The sequence below is a fragment of the Athene noctua genome, chromosome 2, assembly GCF_965140245.1.
Source record: "Athene noctua chromosome 2, bAthNoc1.hap1.1, whole genome shotgun sequence".
Lineage (NCBI taxonomy): Eukaryota > Metazoa > Chordata > Aves > Strigiformes > Strigidae > Athene > Athene noctua.
In genome coordinates, this window is record NC_134038.1 from 25,321,673 (window position 1) to 25,339,573 (window position 17,901).

At 39.8% G+C, this 17,901-nt stretch overlaps 1 protein-coding gene across 1 annotated transcript in view; it reads right to left on the reverse strand.

The window, feature by feature from the left end:
• Nucleotides 1-17,901, reverse strand: part of LAPTM4B (lysosomal protein transmembrane 4 beta) — a 60,715-nt gene that overhangs the window by 4,323 nt on the left and 38,491 nt on the right. Inside the window, exon 6 of the mRNA XM_074898666.1 lies at nucleotides 16,614-16,709. Within this exon, the coding sequence (XP_074754767.1) occupies nucleotides 16,614-16,709 (96 nt within the window). The remainder of the gene's footprint in view (nucleotides 1-16,613; nucleotides 16,710-17,901) is intronic.

Genomic DNA, 17,901 nt, shown 5'->3' on the forward strand with positions numbered 1-17,901 from the left:
GGAGGTGAGCACTCTGCTTTGCTGTAAGGACTCGAAACTCGTATGTGGGTCAGTGGCCCCAAGGACCCTCAGAAGACAATTTCTCACTTACCAACAGTTCAACAAGAAGTGAGGGGAGATAGGAATACCTACAGGATTCATTTTGGAGAAGCCACTGACTAAATCCCAAGGCACATGGATTTCTATAGGATTATTCAAGGTATGTGGGGTATGAACTAGGGAGACCACTAAAAAGGTTCATAAGTTTCACAAGAAAATATCTACAGTGGAAGGCTAAAGAGTATTTGCCAAATGTCTGTAAAATTTAGGGTCACTTTATTGCTGGCAAAGGTTATTTGTCTGAACAGTTCTATCAGCATTACTTTACAGGCTTACACCCCACACATTTTTCTGTTTAAATATTTAAACAACCTGATCTTGCACTCCCTGACATAAACATAATAGTGATAAAAAATAATGAGTGTAGAATGAGCAGAATTCAAAATTACTATTTTTACCTAGCAGTCTTTGAGTTAGACAAAGAAAATATGGACAGGTTATTAAACAAAGGTTAAGATGAATCAATGTGATGGACAACATGTGGAAGAAAGCACTCACAGTTTGTGGAATACATGGCACTGGCTGGGACCCCAAGTATTTCATGTCATTAGTATAGTAAAAGTCCTTTAAACTACTTTAAATGTTTTACTTTCAGTCAATGTGGTTTTGTTACTGTTACTTAATCATCTGTCAGCTGTAAGTCTAAATATCCTTCAGCATCCACGACAGTTTGAATACCTCTTCAACCACTCTATAATTATAAATCTTGCAATTCTGCCTCTCTAAGACTACCTTTTGATTATTTTTAACAAGAACAGTGTTTCATGCCATTACTTTCCCTTAATAATTTTTTCCATCTTTTCTCAAGCAGGTCTATTTTGGCGAAAGGGAGAAATATGATAAAACCTGAATCAGCTCAGCTTTTAACTCTTTACTGTTGAAATGGTTAACAGTTTACAAAAATCTCAAGGAAACGAGAATGTCATTAGAATATTAATCATTGAATTTATGCCAAAGTAGCTGAGATGAAAATCTGGATCAGAGTAGTTTTCTCTTCTCTTGTGTTAATTTTAAATCTCAACATGGTTTAATGGAAGCAGATAAGTGCCTTGGACATAAAACAGCATAGTTATTCAGGCAGTATGTTATGCTGTCCAGAGACATAAAATGGAAGCCAGTCACTGAGCCAAAGGGTAAATTCAGAAACTGGAAAAATAGACAGAAACTCACTATTCAGCCTTATCTAAGAACCTAATTAGAATGGATGCAATCTAAAATAATTCATGAAGGACAAAAATATATGCATATTTTAGGTCCATGGTATCCCCAAGGCAGAATATCCGCTAGGATAACTGATGCATTTTGCCTCCTAGGCACTACATTTGAGCATTTCCTTGCTTGTTTTTGTGAATTTAGAAAATGTACGTTAGTTCCCCTGGATGCTCTGGGACTAATGTTTACAGAGCGTTTGAGATTGTCACTCACAAGTTACTATACAAAGTAAGTATGAAGGACCCCCATTTTTTGGAACTCAGTGTTACCTGTGAAAAGAAGTTCTGGCTTTTAATGTGTTGACCAGATAGTAAATTTGGAAGATTAGATGGTTGCAGGGTTCAGTTCTGTAGGATGCCTAAAATCCAAAGGACAGAAGCTCCTAACTTCTTTCACAATCCCCATAACTGTATTTAAGAAGCATGTAACATTTTAACATCATCCTTTAATATGCAGCCAGAAGAGAAGGTGACATTACTCACTGTTTGTATAGTTATCCGATGGTAAAAGCATTGTACAGAGTCTCTGAGATCAGAGCTAGGTGCTAGGGGGTCCCAAACCAAGAAGGTTCAAACCCACAGCTTCTATCTGCCATACGAATGCTCCAGACACAAGGTTTTCAGCCAGGTTAGAAGCACCACTTCCCACCCTCCTGTTGTCACAGTGAAGCCAAGTATGCAAGAATCCATGGGGTAAGAAAGAAAGAAAGAAAGAAAGAAAGAGGAAGTGTGGCTATGTAGCCCTATGGTTAGGGTGCATAAGTGGGACAGGAAGTCCTGGGTGCTGGGCTTTGCTCCCAATACCATTTAAGCATTTTGTGATAAGCAGTCTTCTTGTATAATACGCAGAAATAATCCAGAACTGACCCATAGGAAATCCTGGTCTTGACTTAGCTGGTATCATCCAAGTGGTCTGGATAATTGTATTACATAAGCATCTTTCTATAATAAAGCACATGATACAGGATGACCTTCTCTGGAAGAAATAATTACCATACAAGTTTGCCAATGGCTATATTCTATTCAGTTAATATAAGCCTATGTCATTTCTTATTTTTTACATCCTGGTTAATCTGGTTTTGGAGAATAAGTTTTTAAACACATTGCTTAGAAATATGCTTAAGAAGAAACATAGGCAAATATTTGTATATTCAAGCAGTTTGGAGTTAATTTTGGCCCAAAGGTGTTTTTTGGGAGGCGAATTGCATAATTTCAATAATCACTTCATATTTTTGCAGCTGATTCCACATTTATCTGAATTTCCAGCAGAAAGTTTTCTTTTTGCAACAAGTTTTCTCATATTGCTGCAGTTATTCCTGTTTGAACTCAAGCTCTTAGATCTGTTTGCTGTCTAGTACATTTCTAGATGAGAAAATAGGCTTAGTCCTGTATGAGTAAACTTAAATATTTGTTTAATTGATTATTTCTGCATTCTTAAGAGTCGCACCCAAAACTCCCTGAACTCAGTAGAAATCTTTCTGTGTCTCCAGAGAGCTTTGGATTGCTTTTTCCCCCAGTCATTTGTATTCTTCACTGGGTGGAATGGTGCAACTGCCACATAACAGCTTCGAGTTTGAACAGCATTTGGCTGGCAGCTATATGAAACTTCTGTGAGTTCTCATGGTAGAATAACTTGTTAATGCCTTACTAGAAGCAAACATCATTAGAGACAGCTCTAACATATTTTAACACCTTCTAGAACAGAAATGCTCTTGATAATGCCAAAAAAGCTATAGAATAAAAATGTCTATGGTAAGTGATGATGATTGTAGTGAGCATTCAGGATTTCTCAAACCTTAGCTTTTTAATAAAAACTTTAGTCCTTTATGCTGTAGGATTTAACATGGCAGTGATACACAGTGTATAGACAGGTCCAAGTGACAATGAGTAGTTGAATGGAATTAGGGTCATCACTATGGCAATTTAATCCTGGTCCTGTTGCTGACCTTTTGAATTTTGACAAATCGTTTGACTTGGTTTTAGGAAGATCTCCCATTTGTAAAACAGATATTATTTGAAACATCTTAAAAGGTGTTGGAAGCCTTAAGACAGGTTTAAAACTCTCCTGGATGAAATTTGCATAGGGCTGTATGAGACAGGGACTAAATTGTGGAAATATTTACAAACTAAATATGTATTTGCAGAAATATCAGCCTATGCCCAGAAATGTTTAATTCAACCTCTTTACCACAGCTATGTATGCATTACATGTCACTCTTCTGCAGAAATGACCTTTACATTTCAGCCACACAAACTGCTACCAGGAATCCTTATGGGAGGCCTGTGTGAATACAGGGGAGGAAATGGAGAGAGGGCGAAAGGAGCCTTTTCTTTCACACAGCTCACTTACAAAGTGTCAGTGGGCTCAGGCCTTATTCTCAGTTTACTTAAAAAGGGAGGGAGAGTAACTACAAAGTGAATAGTGGTAGGCGGACAGCAAGGATATGCCAGAGCCAGGGCTGAACCATTTCAGAGGTAAAAGTGCTGAACCACAGTCATTTCCTCATCCAGGAGTCTCTGGTCCAGCGTGCAGCCCCTGGCCTGGTGATAGGACAAACACTGACACCGCTGCAGGCTGAAATACAGTCACCACATGCATTTCCTTTCCTATTTCAGGATAAATTTTCTCCTCGATGTAGCACAGAGCTGATGCATCGAGTTCAGAGACAACCGAATTGAAAGATGAGGTTTTAAGCAGCACATGCCTGGTTACATCAGTCCCCTACCCTGGGTTCATTTCAACCCAGTGATTCCAGCCTGAGACCAACCACCGACTTGTATTAATATGATACCATTGTGCAGTTTGGAAAGGGTTTGATGGTACGCAATCAGATTTACTAATTTCATGTTTACTTCACTGCTCTTCTGTTATTCACCCAGCCAAAAGGAGTGGAATTTCCTCCCACAGCTGCGGTGCTTTGAGGAGCCATTAACTACAACCTAAACCAGGCTCAGCTGCAGTGAAGCAAGCAGCGAGCCTACAAACAGCTCTGGAGGGAAGGCTGCTGGCGTGACCACCTGTTCAGTTCAAGATAGTCCCAATAGCTCTCATGTACTGTTGGGTTCTTGACTACGCAAATGTTATGAAGATCACCTGGGGAAAACAGAAGATTTCCATGTATATAAACAGCTATATCTGGCTGATTACTTCACTCTCTATGCAGGAAAGGCTGAGATTAATTCTCTCTTTGCACCATTTTCCTGTCAAATTTGACAATGTGCTTTGCTTCTGAGATTATAGAGTAAAATGTAAAATTAAGATATATTTTTTTCTCAAAATTTCCAGAAATCCAGATCTTCTCAGCAGAGCTCTGTTTTGGAGACTCAAGGCACCAGGTGGAAGCTATTTCCTTTAGTACTACGTATGACAATGAACACTGGACTATGCGTAAATATCACTATTCACATAATTAATTTTGTATTTTATTTGAAAGGAAATAAAGCTATTAATGTAGCATGTTTTATTTTCTGTACAAAATTTACTGCAAGTTACTCTATCTACTAGTTTTATTGGGTAGACTCTTCAAAAGTTTCTTATGTTTCTGTACATAGGGTGGGAAGAAGTGTTTATCAAGAGTTTCGAAGAAACAGGGTTTTTCTACAATGGGTGCCCAACAATTTTTAAGCCCTAAGCTTTGCAGTGTCTCAGGAGTCTTCTGCTACTTTTAAAAATTCAGTTCATAAACTGCAGGTGCAAATTGTACCTTTGGGTCATCTGAGCTGGTCGTCTCTGAGGTAACTTCAGAAAAGTAGGTAATATTTGGCCCAGAAGAACAGTAGATCATGCACATTCAGATTATCAAAGGAGAGAGATTGATTGAAACAGGAAGTATTAAAACTAAACTGAGAATTCAGAGTCTTCTCTTTAATCCCTTAACATGAAGACACACTTTACACTGACTGTATGAAAAGACTGACAACCTTCAGGAGAAGAGGGAGGTTTTTCCTAGTGGGAAGAAACAGGAATGATAATAGTTCTGTAGTGAGAAGCAGTCAAATGTTGCATGCAAGATAAGCACTGGAGAAAGAAGCTTTCATCACGCTGCAGCGAAGCACATGCATGTAGGGACAACTCCACCGGATCAGATGAAAGGTCCATCCAGATCCCAGCAATTAGTGATGGATAATGAAGAAAGAGAAGTGCAAGACAGATCCATAAAAGAAATGAAGAAAGAACAGCACAAGCATATATAGTCATGACTTGCCCGGAATATTCCCCAAACTGTCAGAAATGTGAATGTCAAGTACTTGCTGAATTACTGGTCATGTCTTAGAGGAATTTTTCTTCCACTGAATTTTCTAGCATGCATTTGAACCCATGTTGACTTTTATCACCCTCAACATCCTGTGGTAAGCAGTCCTACAGCTAATCTAGGGGTTACATGAAGAAATACCTTCTTCGGTTTGCTATGAAACCTGCCACTGGCTATTTCATTGAATGTCACCTAGTTCTTTTGCTAAGACAGTGAGCAGTTGTTCCTCCTTTACCTCCTCTGCCTTAAAATCAACTGTGATTTTAAAGACCTCTATCATGTTCTCTTTTGTTCTGTCCCTCTTTCATTCCACTAAGGAGCCTTGCTCCCCTACAGTGCAGTCTGCAGTTAATTTCTTCATACTAAGAAACTCACTTGACAGTTTTGGGTCCAGGCTGAAGAGAGAGCTCTAAGACCAGGCATGCGGAGAAGCATTACAGTCAGGGGGGTGCTGGGGAGAGTGCTGACCTCTATCTGGATGAAGCTTCCTTCATGCTCAGAAGAATGGCAGGCACTTTCACCCACCTGACCTGTGTTAGATGTTCTTCCAGATGAGATCAACTGCCCTTTAGAAGCCATTCTTTTTAAAAAAATGCTTATCTGCTTCAGAGGTGGCTGTTTACAATGTAAATGGCTGCTGTGGTCAAATGAGTCCAGTCAAAGCAACTGTTTCTGAGAAAGTCAGAGAGCAACATTTACAAAAATCCTTTCCCATCTTTCTTCTCTTTCCCCTGCCCCCAGATAAAAAAGCCCTGGGTATAGGGCCAAAGCTTCATATCAAAGACAAATCATATTTAATATCAGATGAGAAAAGTTTTACTTTGCTTTATACACAGATGATTTTGCTTGAAAAGTTTGTCCACAATGTGCTGGTTAATTACTGTTTAAGAGTTTCGTGATATGTTGTCTGTCAAAAAAATCCCAAGAAACCTTCCTCTCAACATGGACAGGAAGTATTTTCATGTTTATGTGGATGCATTTCCTTTAGAAACCACACTAGAATGGTTACAGATGGAGTAGCTGGAAGCAAAATAGCTCAGAGATAATTTATAACCCCATTCAGGGAAGAAGGCGGCCTCAATGCTGTGAAATCATCTGTGCAAAGTTAGAGTTGGTATGTTTTGGGTTTATTTGACAAAACTTCTTGTTTATTCCAAGCCATCAGCTCTCCAAGACACCATTTAAGAAACTTTACACGGGTTTATGGATTTTTGTAATGAAGCAGCACAATGCTTTCAGCACTTCAGATAGAGGAATAAATGTATATATTACTAGGACACAGCAATATTTAGGGACAGATTGTGATTACCCTTGCGTGGGAAGAAAATTGGATTCAGGAAGCTATTGTCTTTTTCCATCATGTGCAAGCTCATAAAAGTCATCCAGAATAATGGTGTAATTACCCTCTCCATTCAAAGGCATAGAGGGATAGTTGACCTCAGGCCACAGAAATGTTTCCAACACCTTGGCCAGCCCTCTACTGCTGCATCTCTAGTTGCACGTCACGATTTTGTATGGACCAAACATTTATTTTTTAAAATTTCCCTTCATTTTTTTTCAAAATGAGCATTTGCTGGATGAGCACATACTCCAAACATTTATTTTTTTCCAATTTCCCTTCATTTTTTTTTCCAAAATGAGCATTTGCTGGATGAGCACATACTTTTTCAGGGAATACTTGTGTGCGGGTCATCAGTACTGCAGACTGGAAGTATACTTTGACTCTGTGTAGCAAATGGTTGATGGGTTGTCCCAAGTGCAGAGACTGTGACAGAGCACTAATCTTTTGATGGACTTTTAAAATACTAACCTGCATCTCATTCAAACATTATCTCCTTTTAGGATTATATCATATATCCCACTCAAGAGTTAACAAGACAGGAACCTAGGAATAGCTCCCATGGGGCATTCAAATCGTTTAACAGGACTGGTCATCTCCCAACAGTGTGGTTATCACAGCTGTGCTTGCATGACAGATATTGTTGGAAAGGCTTCTGTCTTATCTTCACCTCACCAGATGGACTGGTTTTCCCTATCTATATGCCTAGGGACATGGGGTGACCCAATGCCAGTATTTGGATACCACATCAGAGAGACGGGCGAGTTGTAAAGTTTGGAGACAGATTTTGAAGTCTCTTTATAACATTTGGGAGCAAGATCTGGGATTTTGAGATGACCAATCTCTAGTTCTGGCTTCAATACATATTTTTCACTAATTTTTATTTTTATATGAACACATTCTTTTGGTATCACTATTAAAAAGTAAGGCATAATATTGCCATATAAAACACAGCTTTTCTTGCACAGTGTATTCAGGAATTTCCTAGTGAATGCTGAAGGGAAGCCTTTGTTTATAGCCAAATTATTATAATACTGTGTTAAAAGTACAGAGGAATGAAAGGTGATGAACTGGCAACTTGAGAGAGAAGTCTTATATTAATGTTAATAAATCACACCTGTAAAGCACCTGTCCACCAGAAACACCCACAAACTTTTGCAGATCTTCTAAATTTGGTACATGAATGCCCACTCTGCCTTGCTCTTTCTGAAGCTGACTGTTTGTCACAGAGTTCATTTAAAGCAGATCTTGCTTTTCTCACTGCTCATAAACCAGAGGACCAAACCCACAAGTGCTGTACAGTTTGGGATAGACTGCAGCGGGCAGTCCTGTGCACATAAAGAGTCCTGAGGGACGCTTGGGAAGAGTGCAGTTGCTCTATGGGAGCCGTTAAAGTGAATTGAAATCAGACTGTAAGAATAGTCCAGAAATTACCAGAAGCCATTAATAACCACAGGAAGCCAAAGCTCTTGATTACCGTCACACCCTCAGCAAAACAACCGCAGCTGGGTGCTCCTCCCTGGTAGGGGACTGAGCTTTGCCTCCAGGCAGTCTGTGAGAGCACAATGCCACCTGCTGAACCACCAGCTGCCGCAGCTCCCTCCCTCTCTCCCACCCAACCGGTGGATGATTTCCCGTCCGCATCTGCGTGGTTTGTGGTGTTGGGTAAGTTTCGGCAGAGAGGCTGGGGCTGGAGGGACTGGGATGTGCAAGGAGTTCCTCCTCCTCCGCTTGGCAAAGGCCAGGCTTGCACTGTGCAAGGGGATGCGACGCGAAGACGCGGAGATGCGGGATGAGCTAGTGCTGGAGCTGAAGGCAGGACCGCCTTGGGGAAGGGCAGGGCTTCTACCGTTGGCCAGCTATATGGCTAGAAAGGCACAGCACAGCTAACTGCTGCCGGGACTTTGCCTCTTGCACCTTGCTGCATTTCCCTGCTTGAGCAATACCTGCCTGAGTGAATTCAGGCCTTCCCTGTCCCATGTTGCACAGCGTAACTACAGATTGAGCCTGACCTGGAAAATTCACACACGACTCAGTTTATACACCCATACATCCTTGGCAACAGGGGTTTAAGCTGTCATCAGCTTTTGCCACACTGATACGTATCCTTGGAATTATACTGAAGACTCTGACTAGTTTTTTCAAGGCCGCAAAACAGCAGCTGCCAGATGGTAATGAATCAACCCTGTCAGAAAAAAAGGATTTGTAAAGAAACACTGCAAATTTATAAACACTGTTTTTTCCTACATTCCAACACTTACAATTAATGACTTCAAAAAGATTTAGAAGATTTAAATTACACATCCCTATTTCGTGTCTTCTTTTTAATCTAATTATGAACACTGAAAACAGTGTTTATTTCTATTTCAACTCTATTACAAATTGTCATGTATTAGAATAATTCCAGTATTTGAACTGTGAACATAAATACAGCTTTTGTGTTTAAAATAGAAGTCTACTGGGGTAAATAGATAAACACGTATATTTTGATCTTGTAATTTAACTTGTAAGTAAATTTAATGACTGTAATGACAAGGGAAAATGTTTTAGAAATCTGATTTTTAAACTTAAGAAGGTATTTGCCCTAAATTGACACCACTGATGGCCTGTTCCAAACAGCACTGATGGCTTCTGACAGCATCTACTTAGTAACAGGTGAGACCTGTAACAAGAAGTGTGATTAGTGAATAGCAGTAAGGAACAGAGCTAACAGGCAGCATGAAGCTATTCAGACCACAGAGAATGCTAGATTTTTAAGGCAAAATCCTTCCATAAACAAGGAAGCAGTGAAGAAAGAGCTGAGTACAGATGGTAAAATGGAAAAGTTACCAAAAAAAAAAAAAAAAAAGAAACCCCAATATCTTCGCTAAGATTAAAAGACAACTGGGACTTCACTGCAGGTAGAATATGAAATGCTAGACCAGCTGAATAGCTGTTTGTTGGCAGACACAGACTGTCATGATACTTTTCTGCAACTCAGAAGAGGAAGTGCGTGTTAACACGTGCACACTAGCAAGATGTGAATGCTGGCATACATGTGGAGCTAGAGCCCTTTGAAGATTCTCTGATTAAAGATATTGCTCTGGGAATGTTTATAAGCACAGTTCTGCAGAAAACCAAATCCAGCATTTAAACCCCACTCCCAGATGTCATGTAGACTATTGCATGGGGTTACTAACTAATCACCCCCTTTACTTCAAGCATTGGGTATTTCTGCTTATATACTTTTTTCTTTTTTTCTTGTCCCTGGTTCTTCCTCTTCTCTCCTTCCTATTTACCCCCTTGCAGGTTTTATCAGTTTCCACTAGGGAAGGTCAGAACTCCTCTGCCTGGACTCAGTTGGAGGCCCTGAGAAGGGCTCAGAGAGTGAGTCATGCCAGGGGTATTCATTTGTGGTGTTCACTCACTTTAAAGTATGATTGTCATTACTACTCACTGGAAAAAGATGCCTCTGCTCTAGTGGCCCAGTAATAATGCTATGCCTACAGACTGCCACACAAGGCCAGCTACCTGGTGAACATTGCCAAGTTTGTAGGATTTTTATGCCACATTATGAAATATGTCTTTAAAGCAAGACTTTTCTCAAAGTTGTCTTCTACTCTGACATTTACTAACACAAAAGTCAGTAGTTGGAAAGTACAGGTCCCAAAGCACCTATCAGAAGCAAGAGCTCTTGCCCGTGGTTGTCTGCCTCTGGGCTCCACCTCTGGCTTCCGTCTGTTTAACTGGCATGAGTCTAAGGGTCCTTCTCCCCATCTGTAGCTGAGCTAATCACCTTCCACACATGTAGAATAACACAATAACACAAAGAATGGCTCTTCCAACATTACCAAAGAATATTCTTCCTCTTCTCCGAGGAATCACCTAGCAGGAATGAAAGATTTAACTCTGCGCTTCTCAAATAGGTCTTCTATTGCTTTGAGAAGAGGAGGGCAAACAAAAGTGTTGACAGATTAATTACAGGGTACTTAGCTGATGTTATGTCCACAGAAGGAAATTATCTGCATTGAAAAAACAAGTAACTTATTAACCATTGTGAATAAATGTATGTCAGATAGGATCCATTGGAGCAATTTGATAAAGCATGTAAGAATCTAAATCCCACTTTGAAGAGAGATTTATGGCTTTACATTTTATCCCCACTGGCAGCATGGCCGGAGATGAAACTTCCATTGATTGGCTTCAGTGAGAGTTAAAAATAAGCAAAATTAAATCCCCTGGCTGTCCAAGAGCACAAAGGAGCTCTTCCTGCTTTAGAGAACAAAATATCTGACTTTGAGTTATCATTTGCACTCATACGCTAGCAATTTTTCCAAATTGGATGAACTTTTCCATGTAACTGCTGTCACAGTTTAAATTAGTGTAGAAAATTAATCTTCATCAACGATGTGCTTGAGCAGTTGGCTAGAAAAGGCAATCCCAGATTGAGAAAGTGGAAAAAATAATCGTCAGTTTACTATGGTTCACTGCAGGGGAGCCACCTTACTGCCATACCAAAATCTCCTACAGATACCTCCAGAAACTGAGAGGAGAGAAGTATTGGGAAAACACTTACAGGATGGAGATACCATATTCCCAAGAGACTCTGCTGTGATTAAGGTACATGGCTGGATCCCCAGGTCCTGGAGTTATCAGCCACTGGAGCACAGGAGGGTCACATCTTCCCACCGTCTGGGGTCCAGGCCATTCCCCTACTCAGCACCAGCTGGTCCCCCCACCCCATAACACAGCCTGTTCATGGACCCAAGCTGGGTATATTCATGTGGGTCAAAATTTGATCAGGGGCCACAGAAGGAAGACCTCTCACCTAACAAGGACAGCAGGACTATCCCATTCACAGCCTGCAGTGGGAAGGATGTCTGTTCCAGATGGCACAATTACAAAAAGGATGGTTTAAGCCACTTACACTGAGTGGCAAAAATCAGATTATCTTGTGGCCAATAACTATAGCTGTCAGGTTAGTTACCGTCCAGATCTATGAGCACTGTTTACAAGAACTAGTTTGATTGAGAGAACTAGCTGGAAATTTCTGTGCTGGGAATTTCCCCTCCAGATCAGTCCACACAAGTTATTTTCATGACTTTTACTGGTATGAAAATTAGACAGTTAGTAGGAAGGCAGAGACTGCTGAATATTTTTTTTTAAATAAAAGTATTACTTTAAATACTTTAAATAAAAGTATTACTGAATTGGGGGCTGGTAACAGAGAGGGGTCTGCAGAGAGGATCTCACAAAGAGTGTGAGAGAAGGTATGACAGATGCAGGAGAATGCCAGTGACCAGCATTGGCAGAGCAGTCCTGTGTGAGGACAGAAAACACAAAAGCTCATATCTTGGAAGGATTTATCAGTAGATTTCCACCATGCGACCAGCCAAGAAGAAGACAGATGAATACTGCTGTTGAGACCTGTACACTCTTAACATGAATTTACAGAGTCATGATGGACTTGCTCTAGATAGAAACAAGGAAAACTAATTGTGAGACCCACCAAGGACACAGAGAGCCAAGGAACAATTAACAAGAAGCAGGCCTGCATGGCTGTGCCTACGGAGTTATCCATTCCTCTAAATAAATCTGGATGTGATGTGTAAGCCTGCTTACACACCTTGCCAATGATAAATTAAGAAATGCAGTAAAACAAAAGATAATGTGGTTATTATTTTCAGAACAACTTTCTGGACTGAAGAACCAATTATAAACAATCACAGCTTCTTACTCTTTTGAACCAAATCCTAGTGCTCTCTATTAAAGAAGTTTCTTTCTTTCCTAAGAGACTTGTAATCCAAACATCTCAGAAGGGTTCACAGCTGCTGTAGCCAGCAAGTAACTGTGGACCCTTCCTATCTTCCTATCTCTCCTGCCATAGCATCCCAGCTAGTAAGGATTTGATTGTTCTTCTTGAGAAAATCTCAGTCATTAATGTCATATTTCCATTCTAATTGAAACTCTTAGATATATTTTTCAAGGGTTCTGAGCAGGTAAAACAGGCAACTCCTAGTTCGAAAGGTAGAAGAGGGAAAATAGTGGTCTTTATGAAGGCATAAGTAAATTTGTACTTATCTAGCAACGGAATATCCAAGAATTTGATTTTGCCAAGATGTTAACAGACCAGAGATAAGAATAACTATTGTAGCTGACATGGGTTCTCTTACAACAGACATAGGTCTCCCTTCAAAAAATGGCACCCAGCAATCATTGAGTAATCATAACGTGAATGCAACTGTTTATGGCTATAGAATTGTCTGTAGAGTTACTAGAGAACAGGGTTTTATCCATTCCTTTTCCATTTTCAATGCAAATCTTGAAGATATATAGAATTTGAATTCACAGAAGAATTTGTTGATTTGTTATTGAAGGCAGAGATTTCTTTTTTCTCCAAGTGCAAATTATAATAGAAATAAGGTATACATTTCATTTTTAAGATATTTTATGAAGACGGATCTCCCCAAAAATTGTAAGACACACTAAGAAAATGTTTGTAGTAATAAATTTCTTAGCTTCATTGAAAATATTTATGTAACTGCAGAAAGCCTTTGAATTTCTAATCATCTCAATACATAAAACAGATCTTTTAAATTTGGCAGTAAACTAACCCATTCTCTAGCACATATCTAAACTCCATTCTAAATGTTTTTTGTAATACATTGTCTAGCACTTGCAACCCTAATAACTTTTTTAAGAAATCTTGTGTGCAGAGCATAGATGAGATACATTAGTTATTATGTAGTACAAGGGATATTAGCAGGTAGCAGCTGGGGTCTGATCTCTAGATTTTGGAAGTGTTGGGATATTTTTGAAACTTGTTACTCTAAATTGTAGGTATTATGACCAGTCCCATATTTAAGCTTAGGTTTTAATTTCCATTTGTACAGATTGGTATTCTTTCAGCTAGTACTGATGATAAGTATATATCAAAAAAACATCCCTGAAGATGAGAACATGCCCTGTGGCTATGACCTGCAGATCTGCTGGAATTCAGGTAGCAGGTTTGATTCTAAAAATGATGCATTTCTCTCAAAGCAGAGGGCAAAGATTGACCACATTTTTTAATAAACTTGTAGTTGATAATTTAAAGGCATGTTGGTGTGAAGGAGCCCTGCCAAAAGAAGTTTCCCAGAATAAATAAAAATAAAAACCCGTCATTTTAAAGCAGAAGTACGCTTGAGTGTTGGGGGAATACTGTACAACTCAGCAGACAGCAGTGACCTGTCACAGCATTTCAAAATTTCATGAGGTTTCTTCAAGAGTCCTAAACTCTCAAAGGTCCTCAGCACTCAACTTCCAAAGCCCTATTCTTCCACACTTCATTTTGAAACCATTTTAAGCTCAACAAAATTGGATAAATTTTTTACAGTCATGTGAAGAGGAGTTTTTGCTTATGTCTCTCAATATAGACATAGGAAAAAAGTCTTTCTGAGTCTGTGATTTGTGGGGATGAAGGGAGGGGAGAATAATCTTCTGATTCACAGTGGAGAATGATGATGATTTAACCCTACAAACTGTTCTTCCTTGCTGAAGCTCAGCAATGAGCAGAAGAAAGAAAGAGACTGCTTAGGAGCACATCAGCTCCTTCATCAGAGTGCACTGTGCTGGTGGGTGTCCATGGAGCTTGTCAGGGAAGGATGTGCAAGAGGTGGGTGTCACCTAGGGGTGAAGGACCTCATCCTGACTGGAGAGAAGCCGTCAGACATGGGTTTCAATGAAGCTTGCCTCCACCCCAAATAAATAATTCAAAACCAAGGCTGTTAGTGACACTCTCCTCCTGCCTCTCTGGCTGGGCCTGAGAAACTCTTCCCCATCAGCACTGTTCCTGAGCTTTTCTGTACTCCTGAAGAAGAATTTTTGGGTGCATTTTTTGTTAGCTGATGAATTCCCAAACAGCTCTTTCTATAGGGCCTGATCTAACATAACCTCATTGAACTTACTTAGAAGGAGTGAACAACAAATGCATCATACCTGAAAGCAAGAGATTCTGACTATATTCAAATTAAGGAAGTGTAAATACTGGGGAAAGAAAAATTGTTCATTGATCAGGGCACTAGCTAGGAATGCACAGCCTTTCTCAAAACCCGTCGCTGCCATAGCTGTCTTGTAAGATCAAGATAAGCAAAGTCAAACTGAACTCTCAGTGCAAGAATATGTCATTTGTGAATGTGATAAAAGGACTTGCTTTCCTCACAGAAATACTTACAAGTGCTTTAAAGATGAGGAAGCAGCTCAGAGCACTTTGCTAATTACTAAATACAAAAGTACTGAGAGGAATTTTGGTAACCAGTCATTTCTGAAGACCAAAGCCTTTTGCTTTGTAAAGGCAGCAGGGGAGCAGGTGGTTTTAAAGTAGCTTTTAAAAGAGCCTCGATAAGTTTAGTTTTCCAGATAATCCAGCTGACACTTTACCACCACCAAGCCTGCCAGTTCTGTGAGTTGTAGAGTTAGCAATATTTAAAGCTGAGTTGCAACTACCCACAGGCTGAACAAAAGAGCTGTCAAAATTATTTCGCATTAAAACTCCTGGTTTTACTCAAAGTAGATTCCAGTAAAGAAAGTAGTAATACTTCTTAGCTCTTAATAAACCCATATTTTTATACTTAAATGTCCTGGTTGCCAGCTCTGATCATAGTCCATAAAACTTCTTATACTTTTCTTAAAGCTCCAGGTCCTGAAGACAAGTAACTATGCAAGAGTTACAACTTTCCTGTAAAAGCAGTAACAGTTTTCTAAGCTCTTGTGGCTGCACAGGAATCACTCATTCCAATGGTTTACAGCTGATGGTCTAATACTTCAGTGTGTGGAGATCACCCATGATTAGGAAAACTTGAGGAAGGCAATCCTGAAATTTTACCCAGATGATCCAAAGGACCAAGTTCATGTTGCCCTCATTCTGTTACATAAATGATGTAAAGACCCTTGTTACATAAGCCAGTGGAGTCATCCCAGGGACTGATTTGGCACAGGGCCCCCAGTGTGTAGCTTGGGTGGAGCTGAGCAGCTCCATGGAGATACTGCTGCAAACAGAACTAGCTCTTTCCAGGCACTCTTTCTTCTTGTATTCCTTCAGTGCCTTCTGCAACAAGCAAGACACTGCTTAGCAGTCATGCCCTGCACATGTGCATGTCAGCATTAAACTACTATGAAGTGAACTGACACATTCCATTCTTTGAGGTTAAAATCTGCTTATTCGTTTCTTCCATGTTGATCTTTGATTCTGTCTCCTTACTATACAAAACCCATCCTGCTCTGGGAGATGAAACACTGAACTTTTGTTGCCTTTTAGCTCCTCTTTGTGAGTGTGTAAAGCACTACACCAGATGCTGAGTGTCCCTAAATCACAGTTTCTATACCTAAATCTTCATTTCATAGTGGGTGTAGACCACAGCATCCCTGGGTCCTAATAGTCCCCCCACTGTCCAGATCATTACACAGCTGGAGACCTCAGAACTGGGGGTTATTCCTAGGGCCACAAGGTAAATTGTAATTTATGCTTAACACATATTCTATAACAGATTATGCATAAAATAAACCCAGTATTTTAGCAATAGATGTGATTTGTAAACATAGCACACCAGTCTGTTGAATCTCAAGTCTAAACATAACCAACAGATGAGGATGCTCAAATGAATTAAGATGGTTGACTATGGAGTCAGAAATTAATATAAAATAAAGCTATTAATGCATAATATTAGACAAATATTTGTGATCTAACATCCTTACCGCAGTGTCATTGGTGGTAATGTACACCAACACATCTGAGTTGTTTCTGCCATTAATGTATCGGTAACAGTTCCACACACAGCTTATCAAGTAACCCTGCAAAGAAAAGGGATTTGTTATTCTGTGCAGAAAATATATACATATTTCTGTTAGAACATTCCTATTCTTACATAAATAAGAATATGAGCCTGATAGAAGCATGGGATAGTCACTTTGCTGGTTGCAGTGACTGTAAGTATGTGTAGGAGCTCTGTGAGTAATCCAGCACTGTTCCTCCTACTGATAGAGTTGGGGTTCTTCAGTCTTGAAAAGAGAAGGCTCTAGGGAGACTTTACTGTGGCCTTTCAATGTATAAAGGGGGCGTCTAAGAAAGATGGAGAGAATTTTACCAAGGCTTGTAGTGACAGGACAAAGAGCAATGGTTTTAAACTGAAAGAGGATAGATTTACATTGGATGTGAGGAAGAAACTTTTTACAATGAGGGTGGTGAGACACTGGAAGAGGTTGCCCAGAGAAACTGTTCAAGGTCAGTTTGGATGGGGCTTTGAGCAATCTGATCTAGTGAAAGAGTCCCTGCCCACAGCAAGGGGGTTGAACAAAGGTCCCTTCTAACCCAAACCATTCTGTGATTATGAATACTCATGTTGCGCTATGATTATCTAGGCAGAGATACTGCAGTCTAGACCTGTCGGAATGCTTACTATTCCAGATATTTAATATTACAGCATACTTAATGTAGACTAATTGTTTTGAAAAGAAGCAGTTCCTTTAAGCCTGAATATAGCTAAAGTAACATGTTTGTATATATAACTTCCAATTCACTTAAATGAGCGGATCCCATATGATGTCTTGCTTTCTTACACCTCTCGAGAAATACAGAGAGATACGGGTTCAGTCAGACACTTGTTACTGTGCATGGGATACTGTGTACCAGCAGGGGTGAGTTTTACAACATAAAATGAAGGTACAAGTTAGATTGTGACAAAAAAAAAAGATGGTGCTGCAGATGCAGAACATCTCAGGGGCAGCAGCAAAAAGTAAACAGAAATGACTTTTGGATTCCTCCATGGTAAGGATGTTTAAATATCATCAACTGGGAGTAAGTAGTACTAGAAAGTGGAAGCAAACCCTGGTAAAAAGAGGAGAAGCACACTGGGGACTTCTCAGAAGAATCATCAAGCAAATTATAGGAAACCCTCCTGGTTTTGTGAGTTGAGGCCTGGTCAATGACTATGTGATGATCCTGTATATTACCTGCATTGTTTCAATACTCTGTTTCACTTAATCT